The 16,039-nt window shown below is 36.7% G+C and overlaps 1 protein-coding gene across 2 annotated transcripts in view; it reads right to left on the reverse strand.

Moving 5' to 3' along the window:
• The window catches only part of GRID2 (glutamate ionotropic receptor delta type subunit 2), a 1,348,780-nt gene that overhangs the window by 109,716 nt on the left and 1,223,025 nt on the right, over window positions 1-16,039 (reverse strand). For both annotated transcript variants that reach the window (XM_087863984.1, XM_045791965.2), the window contains exon 14: window positions 2,271-2,437. In XM_087863984.1, the coding sequence (XP_087720110.1) occupies window positions 2,271-2,437 (167 nt within the window). The remainder of the gene's footprint in view (window positions 1-2,270; window positions 2,438-16,039) is intronic.

Genomic DNA, 16,039 nt, shown 5'->3' on the forward strand with positions numbered 1-16,039 from the left:
TTAATGAAAACAATGGTGTGCCTCTTTGCCTAGAAGTATCTCTATTTGTTTCTTCCTCCTCATTCCCTGTTGCCTAGTTCCAGACTCGGCCTTCCTTGTCTCATGCTTCCAGGTTTGCTCTAGTCTTTGCCAATCTTAATTCATCCTTCATCTCAAACCTAGATTAACCCCCCCTTAAATACTGTCTTCTTCATTTTACTCCTGCGCTCCAGAATGGACAATAGGTTCTCACAGCTGCCTGTGGCCTACGATATGACTCCCACCCTTCAAATTTCCTTTCAAATTAACTTGCTGCCCTTGTTGCTCTTCAACATATTCTGCTCTCTCCTCCTATCCTGTTGTCTTCATTGTTTCTCCAAGAATTATCTCTTTTTTTCCTTTCAGCCTGACAATTCTCTACTAATCCTTCAAGGTCAGATTCAGGGCTCACCTTCTCTGGAGAGCTTTCTTTCATGTTTCCCTTGATTAACTCTTTATTCCATACTGTATTCAATTCTTTCACTATCTCAGCTACACAACTTGATGCAATATAAACAAGCAATACTGATATCGCATATATATCAGTGTCAGCACACATTTATAGAAATGTCTGTATTGTTTATTGTTTCACATGTGTGGGCCACATATCTCCAACTAGACTTCAAGTGTCTTCCAGGTAATTTTCTATGGCATAACTGATTTTCCAGTTTGTTCCCCTTAGAATCTACTCATCAATAAGTGTGTTTTTATTGATTATTCATTATTTATACCTTAATATTTTACTTCCCAATTTATGCTTATTTCATTTTTGTCATTTTTAGATTTTTTTAGAGCCCTAAGGGACCCCTGGTAGATTATATTATTGTTCATAGTTATTTACTCCCCTGCCTTTATGTGAAGTACAGTTCCTTACTCCATCGAGTTGGGCTTGACCATGAGACTCTTTCGTGAGTGGTTTGTGGGCAGATGTGACATATGCCACATCCATGCAAGAAGTGCAGGAAACACTGCAGGTTTCTGGCAGCCTCTTCTGCAGCTTCTCATTGTCATGACAACAGCTTGTCTCAGATAGGGCCACTTTTTCAGCCTGGCCCTGGAATGAGACGTGGCCCAGGAAGACCCGCCGGTGACCTGCAGCTTGCTTCACAACTTCGCCAAATCACAGCCTTATGTTTCACGAATGCAAAAAAGTCACTGATGCTTGGGAGTTGCTTGCCACACAGAAAGGCAGACTAATAGAAGACCTTGGGGTTAATCCAACGTCCGCTTTTGTAGATAAGGAGAGAGGCCTAGATTTTTTTTGTTAGCTAATGGAAGAGTTTTAACATAAATTCTGGACTACTGACATCGTTTTTGTTTGTTTTTGTTTTTGTTTAACACAAAATACCTGGCTTTTGCTATCCTAAAATTTGGAGGAATGCAACTCAAATAGTTTGAAATTTGGGGCCTTAGTATTTATTACCTGGTACTACCCTCTTGGTCTGGCACTGCTTTTAGAAAATAGATAGAAAAAATGTCTAGAAAATAAACAAAATGCACTATCAGTGTCAAATGAAATATACTCCTACTGAAAGATACTGCTGTCCCTTAGGCCCACGCTTGTTTGGTAGTAGAATGAAATGAAGTGATCTTTCGGAGTGCCTTGCAGGCCCAAGTCTTTCATATACATTGTTCATCTAAAGTATACACTTCAAAACCTTTTTTCTTAAAAAACTTATGTAAGAAAATTCTAACTTGAGGATGGGTATAATTTCTTAATAACCCACCCCCTTAATTCCGTGACAAAGTCTCATGTACTTTGACTCCACATGAGGGACTCTAAAATTCTTATCCTTTTTCTGTGCAAAATTCAGATGGAAATATCCCTATCATTATGTGCCTCAGTTCATCAGAACTTTGACTTGGTCCTGAAGTTTATTTTATGCTTTGATGTTCTTGAAATGAACTAATTTTGCTAAATCTATGGATATTTAAAATTCAGAGAGTAAACTGCTAGTTAAGTTCTAAAGAAGTTATTAACATACTACTTCCTTTTGTATATCAATTTTTAAAGAGTAAAACCAGTTCTATGCAGCAATATTTTTCCCTTTTTATGGAAACATAATATTTCAGTACATGCTTTAGGGAAAGGATGTCTTATTAAATAACATTTATAACTACCTTTTATTGGTGTTGTTTACTATCCTGTTCCAAACAAAGAAAACAAGTGTAATAAAACTGCAAGAGTAACCAAGTGCATTTTCTTTTTCTATTTTTTGTCTCTTCTTATTTGGACCACACACAAGTCTTACCTTTGTGAAAAAACATCCCTGTAAGGACTGCCATGTTGCAGTGCGATTCCATATCCCCGATCAGCAACCGTGTTCCCGATGGTGTAAAATGAACAATCTGGGTCATTGATAGCCACATATTCCAATACGGCTGCATCCCACACAAAGGCATAATTTCCATATTTTACCTGCGAAAATATGGAGAACAAAAGAGGAAAATAGGATTTAAGTTTGGAATTTTAAATAATGCAGATAGGCTAAAGCATATTACAATTCTGTATATTTAATTGTGTAAAACATCCTCCTGGAAATGTGATAAAGTTAGAATGTTAACTATGTTTCTAGGCAGCATAGCTTATAGTAAAATGACCCGTGAGTAGTAAATGTCACCTGGACTGGGAGAACAATAAAGCATGGAAAGAAACTATGTCTTTGAGTTTTTCTGAGTGCAGTCATTCCTGTAATTGGACCTCTCTCTTTGGGGACCTGGAAGTTACACTTTTGAACTTGTTGCAAGAGACTGGCTCCTTTAGGCTTCTAAGCCAGGCAGGCTTTTGTACCCACCTAGTATAGGTATGATCTCCTTGCATGTGACCTATGTTCCAAATGAGTCCAAGTCCAAGTCCAAGTCACACTGAAGAAAACTAATCAACACTACCCTACCGGGAGATGTATTTCCTAACTTATGCTATTCCAAGGTAATCTGTTGCCAAGTGTGGTCTATGGCAATTTTGCAGCTGGACTTCGATGAAACCCCTTTGGTGGGCATTGCAATGAGGAACAAATAATTATACAATCTTCTCTATCATTATTTAGGGAACATAACTTTATTCTGAGTTGTTTACCTTTTAGTGATTATCTTTTTTTAAAAGTGTGACTTTCCCCCCTAAATTACAAATGTATCAAAAATAAAAAGCAATCTTAATAAAATAAATTTAAAAATATTATATAGGGGTCCCTAGGTGGCTCAGTTGGTTGAGCGCCCAATTCTTGGTTTCAGCTCAGGTGGTGATCTCACGGGTCAGGAGCTTGGGGCTGCATGGTGCTCCCCTCTCAGCGGGAAGTCTGCTCGGGGGTTCTCTCCCTCTGCGACCCCCTCACTCCCACGCACATGTTCTCTTTTTCTCTCTCTCAAATAAATAAATAAATCTTTAAAAAATATTATCTATAAATATAGAATTTAATGAATTCATAAAAAACAGAATAATTAAATCTAATGAATCATCGAGCTTTACATCAAAAACCAGGGATGTACTGTATGGTGACTAACATAATATAATAAAAAATATTATTATAAAAAAAAGAATAATTAAATCAAATATTCAATGAGTTAGCTAGTTTGTTTATTTATTTATTTATTTGAGGGGAAAGTAATTTTCTGGTAAATCTGATGAGAGGAAAGAGAAAAATTCCTTTTCAGAGAGTTCATTGTATATAGAAATGCCACTGATTTTTGTATGCTGATTTTTAGTTCTGCAACTTTTCTGAGTTCATTTATTAGTTCTAACAGGGTTTTTTTTTGTTTAGTCTTTAAGATTTTCTACACATATGATCTTATCATCTGCAAATAGAGATAATTTGACTTCTTCCTTTCTGATTTGGATATTTTTATTTCTTTTTCCCATCTAATTGCTCTGGCTGGGACTTACAGTACTATGTTGAGTGGAGGTGGTGAGAATGGGCATCTTTGTCTTGTACCTTTATAGTAGTAGAGTCAAGTCCTGAGGGTATAGGCTGCTTTCAGGAATGCAGACAGGATAACAGTTGGTTGACCAAGCACTGAGATATAGCCCTGCCTCTTAAAAGCATGCTTTTTTTTTTTTTTTTTTTTTTTTTTTTGTGAGAGAGAGAGGAGGGCAGGGAGGGGTAGAAGGAGAGAGAGAGAGAGAATCTTAAGCAGACTCCATGTCCAGTGTGGAGCCCGACGTGGGGCTTGATTTCAAGACCCTGAGATCATGACCTGAGCTGACATCAAGTCAGACGCTTAACTGACTGAGCCACCCAGGTGTGCCTCTTGAAAGCATTCTTATTCAGTCTTAGATTCTGCCAGGGATGCACAACTAGGATCCCAAATTTCTCACAAAGGTATTTTGTTCATGGATGGCTGCCAGATTGTTGTTTCTATGAGAGGACCTCCTGTTCCTTCATATTGCTGATACTACTTCCTCTATCTGTATTTATTTTAAAAATTTTATCAACGTGTATACCTCATGTATACATGGGAGAACCCTGGGGAAAATGAGTAACTCAAACAGGTGGCTTTAGAATTCAGGATTAAAAGCCATCTTATTTGGAAAGGAAAGGGCCGGGGGCAGGGAAGTAGGCCTCTTAGGGGAGAGTAAATCATGTTTATGAAAGATGAATGGCCTTTGGTGGAATACATGGGAGATGTGATATTTTGCAAAAAAGTTTGTCTGGATGTGGTGCTCACTTCTAGTCTCTTCTCCTGTGATCAGAGTCACTCTGTGTTCATGAAACTCCGAGGGAGGGGATTTATGACACTCGAGTTCCTTTTAGAGGATTTATGTTTAGAGGATTTTACGTAAATAAGGGTTGTTTAGAGAAAGCCTCTCCCTGCATTTGCTGTTTTTCAAGTGCTTACAGCTCAAAATCATCAATATACCAAAGTAGCATATTTTGGGGTGGTATATTCAGTTACCCTTAATCACCAACTTTCATATTTACTTCTAGTCTCCTGGGTCTAAACCTATAGTAACAGAGAGATAGCAGTGACCCTGAAGCCTCCTCTAAAAACCTACTTTGATTTTTGCTATCCTCTTCTTTCAAACAGCCACTCTGGCCTCCTGGATCCCCTTGGACTTCTTTAAATCCCTCAAGAGACCTCCCCAGTTGGGGACATATTGCTTTGCTGTTAGAAAAGTGTTCTAGCATTGCTGTTACTGCTTTGTGAACCGTAAAGCTCTATTTAAATGTATATTAACATCATCATTGCCATTATATACATGTTTCTAATAATTCTAATCTTACAAAGCATTATGAATTCATTTTTAAAAGGGGGACCATTAAAAGAGCATGATTATAGCCTGTAGCAATACCAATGAAATGTTGCATAGTAACCCAAACTATTTTAGCTTTTAAAAATACCCGTTTTTTTTTTTTTCAACTACTAAAACATACAATCATTGTCCTTTGGTTTTTAACTATTAGGTTAAAGCTATCTAGAAAATACTCATTAACAAAACCTAAAGTCATTTTCCAACAGAATAACAATTGAAGGTTTAAATTTTTCATCCATCTGACTAGGTGATGGATATTACTTAAAAATTTCAACTAGTCTTTGCTGTTGAAGTCATGTTTGGAGAAGCAGCTACATTGAGGGCCATTGGCTTATTAACAATGGATTCCATGCCAACTGAGTGCTTCATAGCAGGTTAAATGAGGGTGAAAGTACATCCGGAAGCTTTATGTCATCATATTCCAGTCCCATTTATGAGAAAGGGAAAAGAATCCAAAAATGGCATCTACCTCCAATATTATCAATCTCTGGTTCCTAAAATAGAGATGCCAGAATGCTGTGGTGATTGATGGATGATGGGAGCTGCTAATGCTTAACACCTGTGTCCTTATTATAGAGCTGAGATGCCAGGAGCCTTGATGGATTTCTCATTGCTGAGATAATACGAGGCTTTGTTTCATTTCCACAATATTATTACAGGAATCTTTCTTTGAATTCCGTTTTACTCACAATTATTATGCATTAATTTGAAGATCCTAAAGGGGTTTGTAAGGAATATAAAGGTAAGGCTTGGGCTCCTGCCCTCAAGCTGCTTACAGCTCAGTACTGGAGATAAGTAACTGCTTTCTGTAACATAAAGCACATTGTAGTATGTACCATACAAAAAGCGTAAAATATTAAAGTGGTTTAAAGAAAGGAAAACTTAGTTTTCATTGGGGAATCAGGGCAGCCCGCTTAAATATTCTGGTAACTGAAATAGTTATACAAGAAAACCCCAAATATTTACATTCCTTATCTTTAGTGCCTGATTAAACATAGATACTCTTTGGAAACCATTTTTTTTTGTTCATGTACTGTTTTAACCTTCTAGTTTTCTGCAATTTTCCATCAGTCAGGTGAAGAACTATAAAAATTCCATGTTATTTTCTCAAATATTTGCATATCTTGCCAAGTAAGTGAAGGATGGGAAAATGTATTTTCATTTTTTTTTTTAAAGATTTTATTTATTCATTCGACAGAGATAGAGACAGCCAGCGAGAGAGGGAACACAAGCAGGGGGAGTGGGAGAGGAAGAAGCAGGCTCATAGCAGAAGAGCCTGATGTGGGGCTCGATCCCAGATCGCCGGGATCACACCCTGAGCCGAAGGCAGACGCTTAACCGCTGTGCCACCCAGGCGCCCCGAAGGATGGGAAAATGTATTTTCAAAACCTGCACCTGTGCTCCTCACCATGCTATGGATTATGGCCTATTTCCTTTCCTCTGTAGAATCCTCTCGTCCTGAATACCCCTGTTCTGACACCTCTATCATGACCTAATGCTAAAATCACTTTTGTTTTCAATTCATTAGGCAGCCATCTCCTGCAAAAATTGCAGAAGCCTACACCACCAACAAATAGACTTTATCCCAAGGACTTTGGTTTTAATTGGGAGGTCATATTCTTTCTCACACAAATCTTTAATTTAGCAAATTCCTTAAAAATTCACTTTAAAATCTATAGCTGTAAAGATACATCAATGATGATGATTCTTTTTTACTAAAAAAAATCGGTGGGACAATTATGGAAAGATGACATTTAAGCTGAAGGATAAGATGAGATATTCCTTCACTGAAGAAAAAATATCCTCCCTCTGTCTTCCATTTCTTCCTCACGGTATTAACTAACATTTATAAAGCATTTTTTTCCATTCCTAAAAAAATGCCCTTTACACATAAGTTAATTTATTCTTTATAACACTGTGAGGCAGCTGATATTATGATGCCTAACTCACAGATGTGGTAACAGAACTTGTTCTAAGTCATACCAATGACTAGTGGTAGATTTGAAACTTGAGCTCAAGGTCATCTTCTAGGTTTTTCTCACTACATTGAAGATCAATTTTTGGGAGATACTTGCGATAGGAATATAAAAATGCGTGAGATATGGTAGACTTTGCCTTCAAGGCATACCTGATCTAGTTTGAAAAATAATATTTATATAAATAAAAACAATGGAATGTAGTACAAGAGCCAAGAAAAGAATGCAACTTTTTAAATGCTATGTGATCACACTATTAAAATAGATAAAAGCTAAGCTTTTAAAGAACAGGTTGCTTACTACTCAGCCATAAAAAAGAATGAAATCTTGCCATTTGCAACGACATGGATGGAGCTAGGGAGTACAACGCTAAGCAAAATAAGTCAACCAGAGAAAGACAAATACCATAAGATTTCACTCTTACGTGGAATTTAAGAAACAAAACAGATGAACATAAGGGGTAAAAAAGAGAGGCAAATCATAAAACAGACTCTTAACTATAGAGAACAAACAGGGTTGCTGGAGGGGAGGTAGGTGGAGGGATGGGTCAAATGGGTGATGGGTATTAAGGAGTGCACTTGTTGTGATGAGCACTGGGTGTTGTATGTTTGTGATGAATCACTAAATCCTATGCACGAAACTAATATTACAGTGTATGTTAACTAACTGGAATTTAAATAAAAACTTGGAAGAAAAAAAAATTTCTTTCAACCAAAAATAAAATCATCGGGATGAATGAATATCTGGTTTATATGGTTTTGGACCCCTGAAGCCTACTGATTTTATGACCATTGCTACCTAAGTGTTTTAGGTTTTCAGGATTAAAACCAAAGCAAAGCTTTTAAAAATTAAAATAAAGACTGCATAATGGAAAATTATTATTTTTGCTCACAAAATAAATACCAAAAGGCCTGAGAATAATGTGGGAGAAATAAATTCTAACTTTGCACACCAACCTGCTAACTTCTTTACAATCTAAAGTAATGGTCAGTAGGGGATAAAGTGATTGTGAATTACAGGCACAAAGAGTTATGATTAACCCAGAATCGATCTATAGTGGTCCTTATAATTCATTGCCCACATAAGTCCTTAAGATGGGATGGCTTTAATATTTATGGCATATGATTCTAGGTGGTGGCCTCTCCCACTTTGAACAAATTAATAATTTAGCATCATTCATCAATTCTTCTGAATTTATCCAGCAAAATAAATCATGTTCAAGTCCATACTTTAGTGCTTAAGACTGACTTTTAAAAAATATATATGGCTTTGTTTACTGCTGCCTTAATTGTTGGCCTACCATATTTTACCTGCTATTATTTTGAAATTTGAATTTGTGCTCCAAGACAGTGATCACAGGACACAAATTTTCACAAGGAAGGTATTAATGTTTTTAAAATAAATATCAGCTATTTTTAAAATATCTTTTTTTTAACCTAGAAAAGAAGCAGTATATCTACCTCTAAATTTTATCTTTGCTTCTCTTTCTTGATGCTATTGGAATACTAATTTTTTAAAGTTTATTAAAGCATTCTGGGAATGTGAAAAACTGAACACAGCTACCTTACCCTCCATTGACAACTTTCTCTTGAAACAAATGGCTACTAGGCTCTAGAAGACAGAAGGCTAGCAAGGCCTGGAGTTCTGGATAATTTTGTGTGGGAAAAAACTGGTAAATCTCTCCTTTAGGGAGGGTGAATGTCTGAAAAAAAACAGTCGAACCTCCAGGAAAGCCAATGAAGAAACTAAATCTGGGGGAATGCTTGTTCCACAATTTGGATCTCAAATCTTCCTGCCCTTCTTCCTTAGGTTTTTGTCCCCATGGTTATGTCTGTTCTGTTGCCTTTAAATGGCCAGGAAGGAATTGAATAGGTGGGCACGGATCTCCCCTCATGGAGCCTGGGACAGACTAGAAGACTGGGAGAGCCCGAGCTTCTTCCAGGTTCCTCAGGAGGGAGATACGTGAATCACTTTTTTCTATACTACTGGCCCACAAGGAGAGAGAACCGTTCAACTTCTGACAATCAGACTTGAGTTCCCGTGAACTGACAAAGAAAAATGACCATCCACATAGTAAGTGCCACACTTCGGGAAAGATGAATCAGAACAAGTAGAACATATTTTGGGAAAACAGCATTGTGGTACTGGTAAGATTCTAATTAAACAAAATAATAAACAGAATAGGTAAGCAGATTCAATCGTGAATCTAAGAAGATCTATGTCCCTACAAACTGACAAACCTGCCTCAATTTCTCAACCAAAAAATTGAACAGATACATTGAAAGAGAAAATGCTCACGTGTCCTATAGGCTCAAATGGAAAGATTAGGATGACAGCTATCCCAGCTGGGCTGGGAGGCCCCAGTTGTAGCCCTGGGAGCTCTACATCAAGGGGAACTTCCTGGGAGGAAAAAGTCCAGGTGTTTGGCAATGGGTACAGAAGGTTGTTGTTGTTGGGGGTACAAAATCTATACCACAGCTTGAAAGATAGGGGCTGAGAGTGACAATTTTTGTAGTAGGTGGATATGACATGGCTTATCTGCCTTCTGCAGTTGCCGTCAATATTTCTCCCCCTGACCTCGACTGTTGGCAACTGTAACTTGCTGTTCACAATAATCAATCATCCATTGTTGTATCACTGCAAGCGCTGAGATGTAAGTGTGCAACTTAAGTGCACTGTAATCATGGTTGTTAACAGCTCTTTGCCTATGGATTGATTGTTGTTCTTGGCGTCAAGATGACGCTAATTTAATTTTTAACACATCCTCGACAACATTTGTTGTTTCCTAACTTGTTAATTTTTGCCATTCTATCTAGTGTAAGGTGGTATCTCACTGTGGTTTTGATTCTGAGGTTTCAAATAAAATGTGCTGTGGTAAACAAAAGGAGGAAATTTTCTTAACGGGTGAGTTGATCCTTTACAGTGTAGAGCTGATTATTTCAGAATTTATCTGAATGATCATGTTTTCTACAGTAAAATTAGGTGTCCTATAATGGCAATGACAAAAAATGATCACTCTAGGTCTTAGATATTTTGATTTAAAAAAGATAATGATGTGAGAGACCCTTAACTATGGGAAAGAAACTGAGGGTTGCTGGCGGGGTGATGGGTGTGGGGGGTAACTGAGTGACTAGCATTGAATAGAGGATGCAAAAGAAAAATTGACAAAGCATCTGAAGAAGAAATTCTAAATAGAACAAATAGACATGTCCAATGAGCATATGCAAAATACCCAAATGCATTAGTGATTAAGAGAATACAAAATAAAATTACAGTACTTTATATCTATTGGTCTGACAACATTTAACACGTATTGCTGGTGGAGATGAATTGAAAAGTGTATTCTTTCACATTACTAATGGAAGGGAGAAAATAATGGCCTTTTTCAAAAGTAACATCTGTTCAAATAAAAAAAAAATATATATATATAGATGACTTTGGCCCAGGAATTCCATTCCCAGGAATATACCCAAGAGAAATAAAAATTTTAGATTAATGTACAAGGATTCTTGTTTATGTACAAGGATCATTGTTTATTGTGGCACCAAATTAAAAATAGTGGTAATATTCATTAATCAAAGAATGATGATGTGTTCCTGCCATGAAACATTATGGAACCATTAAAAGGATCTATTAGAGCAATACAAGGTATCAGGGAAGGATTTCTTTTTCTAAAATATTTATTTATTTATTTATTTATTTATTTATTTATTTATTTATTTATTTAGAGAACTAGTTATTCGGCCTCTCTGCATCAGTCTGAGCATGTGAATTGAAAATGACTAAGAATTCCTGCTCCTAAGTTGAGTATTCAGTGAACTAATAACATACAAAGTGCTTAGAAAAGGGTGCGGCATGTGGTAAGTTGTATACAGAGAGCAAGAGAGAGCAGGGGGAGGGGCAGAGGAAGAAGGAGAGAGAGAATCTCAAGCAGACTCTGCTCTAAGTACACAGCCCCACACGGGGTTCAGTTTTACAACCCTGAGATCATGACCTGAGCCAAAATCAAGAGTCTGTTGCCCAACTGACTGAGCCACCCAGGCACCCATCATGGAAGGATTTCTATGATGTGCTTGCAGAATGAAAAAATGCAAGGTGCAGAAATTACTTATAATGTAATCTCATTTTAAAAATCAACAATGACCCCCAAATTCTGTAACTATGTGGGACTATATATATATATATATATATATACACACACACACACACACATATATATATATAATTGTATTTTTAGAGGTGTTTAGAGAAAAATATGGAAGAATACAATATATCTTGCTGGTTATCTGTTGAGGATAGAAAAATATGAGTGAAGGTAGAGGAGGAGAGAAGAATGGGAGAAAGCCAAGCTGAAAAGTAAAGGAAACCTAATGCTCTAAAAATAGCATGTGTAGTTACATGTATATTTCTATGAAAATTACATACATGTGTAAATATGTAATTAAAGAAGTTTTTTTTGTCAGGTTTATTGATATCTAATTTACATACAGTCAAATTTACCATTTTTAGGTATCCAATAAAAAATACTGAATAAATAACCTGAATATTTTTGTTTTATGTTTAGAATTTTTAAATGGCATTATTAACATATATAGTAAAATAATAGCTTTCGAAACCTATGATGATTTATAAATTTATAAGTACTAGGGTACTTATAATTACATACTCCAGTTGCTCTGCTTTAATAACTGATTTGTTTCTATTTGTGCTGGGGGAGCCATTGACATACACTTAACTTTAAACAATACGTTGATAAAAGATCAGAACTGTATGTTAATACAAGATGATAATGGCATAGGTTTGGAAGAAATCCAACATGCATTTGCTAGAATTGCTAGGTCTTGCCAACTATCTGTCTACACTTTCCTTCACAAACCACACTTTCAATTGGTATGTGTGTACATATTCTGAAAGTATATCAGGTAGACAGTTTACTTTTGAGACTATATTGTAAAACAAAATAAATCCTAAAATGTGCATCCCAACTTTCATAAGAAGTCAACTTTATCTCCAATTGGGTTCACTTTTTGTGCTTTAGTTCTTATTTCTGATGCTTATAGTTTCTTAAACGGCTTATATGCTTTCTTGCCCTTGGTTCTTTGATACTCATTTTCTTTTGCTAGGAATGTTTTCCTATCCACTCTTTTCTTTCAGTCTTACTCTGTCCTAACTGCTTTAACCGGTACTAATCCTTTCAGAATTGGGATTGATTTCAATGTCACTTATTCCTGGAAGTTCTCCTTGACCTCCAGGCTCAGGTTAGTGTCCCTCCTACATGATCTCATTACATCTTGTATGTACTCCTATAGCAGCAGTTTAGTGCACTGGATTACACTTGCCTCTTCGTTTTGCTCAAGCCTATGAAACTGGAAACTTCCAGCAGGCTGGGACTGCAACCTCATCCAAGTCCCATTGCCTCTCCTCTGCCTGGCCTAGGGTTCATATCACCAGGAGCAGGCACCTGATACATACTTCTTATTTATGTAGAATTGCTTCATTTCCTTTCTTTTGGTCACTAAAACCATCATACTTTGGACTTCCTATTCATTCAACAATTACTATATTCCAATTCCAATTCTCCAACATTGATGAGAAGGACCAAATAAGGACAGAAAGTGTCACAGTTCAAAATTTCTGCCATACACAAACAGATCATAGTGTTCTCTCAGGATAAAGGTACATAAGTAAGATAACATCATTACATCAAACCATCTTCTTTGAAGTGTATAACTCCAGACTCATCAAGTATAGGTATGATTCAGACATCACTGTTCAATAGCATGTTTTGAAATATTGGCTGTGTTCTATGTCTCTTTTGTCCAATATGGTAGTCACACTAGCCACATACGGTCACTGAGCACTTGAATTGTGGCTAGTGTAACTGAGAAACTGAATTTTACATTTTTATTTAATTTTAATCCACTTACATGTAAATAACCATATGGCTTAGTCATATGGCTGGTGGCTAAGATAATGACATCAGTAATTAGAAGGTGTTTGCTTCTATAAAGGAGTATGACTTTGCACCCTTCTAGAATCACTAGAGAAACAGCCATTTTCGACATATAACCATAGACGGGCTCAGATTTCTACTTAACTCTTTCATATGTATGTATTATGATTCTCAATTACATCAAAAGTAGCTTGAGGGAAGAGAATTTTTTTCTAGACTCACTGTACAGACAATACTTAACTGAATTAGTTGCTTCAAGCAGGAACATTTATATGAGAGTTAAGGAAAAAATCCAGCACTTGACTATTGCTTAATACTAAAAGGCCTTGTGTAATGTCACAATCCTCCCTAAAAACAAAATGGGAAGATTTTCTTATAAAATGAAGTGGAAAATGAAAAAACTAACTCTTAGATTAAGACTTGGTGTTGGTGATATCACTCACTGCTCATGGCAGATTTTAAATTACTAAATTCAGCATTTTCACATTATTACTTTGTCATGTTGTGGAAACATGATGACATTTCAAGATGATGGTAGTTCACAGTCTATTACACATTACAGAAGAGCATTAAAAAGGAATTTATATTGTGATCACTTGTCACAATTCAGTATCACGCCAACTTCTTGGGCCAGCAGTGAGAAAATAAAGCTGTAATATAACAGGTCTGTTCATAATTATTTGGTTACCTAAAAAAGAATAGAGGTTGTGTGTGTGTGTGTGTGTGTGTGTGTTTCCAGAGAAGCTGGAGAGTTAGTTTTTCATCAATTTGGATAATATTCTATAAAGTGGCTTGATGAAAAAAAAATATCATCATAAAGGTTTACAGACAGGTAAATAAAGGAAGAGCACAAATTTTGGTTAGAAATGAAACAGAATCCCAGTAAGCATTTTATAAGAAATACTTTGGAAGTTTCATGGAAGTCTCAAAAATACAGCCAAAGCTCATATTTTGGTTGGTTTAATCTTGTACAGATTCAATTACTATTCTTTCTTGTAGATGAACTTTTGGAAACCACCAGCATGTAAAAACAATTCAGCACTGGGGATTGGTGTTACAGGGGTGCCTTAGCAAAAAATGACCCGCAGTTTTTGGAGCAGTTCCCGATTTATGAAAAGGGTAAAGAATGAGGAAAGGAAATAAGCCTAAGGAACAGGAATGAGGAAAAAGGTATGAAAATGGTACATATTCCAGGATACCCACATGTCTATGGTATGATAGTATGATGATAGGACGATGTGTGTGGGGTGCTGAGTCAGGAACTTCCTAGAGTACGTATATACTCTGTAATTCTTATAATCTGGCTAGGGTAGATTTAATCCAAATCATTTGATCCAGTGCAAACCTGAATCATGCTATGATTCACACAAATCCAATCCAAATACCATGACACAACCACCTGTAACATTTTTATTGACATAAAATTTACATATCATGAAAATCACAAATCTTAAATGGCTAATTCAGTAAATTTTGATTAAAAGTACACTTGTGAATCCACCACCCCAATTAAGATATAAAACATTTCCATCACGCTAGAAATTTTCCTTGCCCTCTTTAAATGAAAAAATTTTGAAGATTTATTTATTTGAGAGAGAGAGAGAGAGAGAGAACTCACACAAATGGGGGAGAAGGAGAGAAAGAAAGAATCCTCAAGCAGACTCCCTGCTGAGTGCGGAGCCTGACGTGGGGCTCCATCCCAGGACCCTGAGATCCAGACCTGAGCTGAAATCAAGAGCCAGCCGTTGAATCCACTGAGTCTCCCAGGTACCCCTTCCTTGCCCTCTTCCAGTCAAACTTCACCACGGTTTGGATTTCTATCATCATAATAGACAAGTTTTGCCAGTTCTTGAATTCACACAAACAAAACCAAATAGTTGTACTCTTCTGTCTCTCCATACTGGTTTGTGATTAATAGTTGTTTCTTTGATTATTTCTTGTAATATTGTGGCCTGACTAGATCATCATTTGTTTTCCTATTCCCCTGTTGTTGGATATTTGGACTGCTTCCTGCTTGGGGCTATTACAAAGAAAGCTGATGTAAACATGCTTTTATGTCTTTGATGGATGACAATTTTCATCTCTCTTGGGTAAATACCTAGGATTGGAACTGCTGGGTGATGGGCTAGGTATATGTTTAGTTTAGTAAGAACCTGCCAAGTAGATTTGCAAAGTGGTCTCTACACAATTTACACCCCGGTATCTGCAAGTTCATTTGCTCTGCACTCTTGCCAGTATTTGGTGGTATTCATGTTTTTAATTGCAGCTATCCTAGTGGATGTGAAACGTGAATCACGGCGGCTTTCGTTTACATTTTCCTGAAGACTGACAGTGTTCACTAAGCATATTTTCATGTGTTTATCGGAAATGTGTATATCTTCTTTTGTGACGTGACTGTTCCAGTCTTTTGCTGATGTTTATTGTGTTGTCTTTTTACTATTGATTTTAGGAGGTTTTCATAGATTGAGATACAAGGTCAGATATATCTCTATGGTTTGCCTTTTTCTTCTCTCAATATTGTCTTTGACAGGTAGAAATATTTTTGATTTTGATTTTGTCAAGATAAAATCCAACATAACAGCCTCGTTCTTTGTTTAAGGAAATTGTATTTTATCCTGAGACACAGTTTTAATCCTGCAAGGTTTCTCTGGGATTTTAGTGGACCATCAGATGCGCTTACCCAGCCCTTCTAATTCGGCAGGGTGTAAACGCCAAGCTTTGTCTACTCTGTGGTGTATAGCACAACTATTTTTTGGCCTTCTAGCTGTAGCTTTCTACTCTTCTCCTTGGTTTCTCCCCTGTGCATACACAGTTCAGGGTCAGCCAAGTATTTGAGGGCAGTTT

The sequence above is a fragment of the Ursus americanus genome, chromosome 8 (assembly GCF_024610735.1).
Source record: "Ursus americanus isolate L20-20 chromosome 8, mUrsAme1.1.p, whole genome shotgun sequence".
Lineage (NCBI taxonomy): Eukaryota > Metazoa > Chordata > Mammalia > Carnivora > Ursidae > Ursus > Ursus americanus.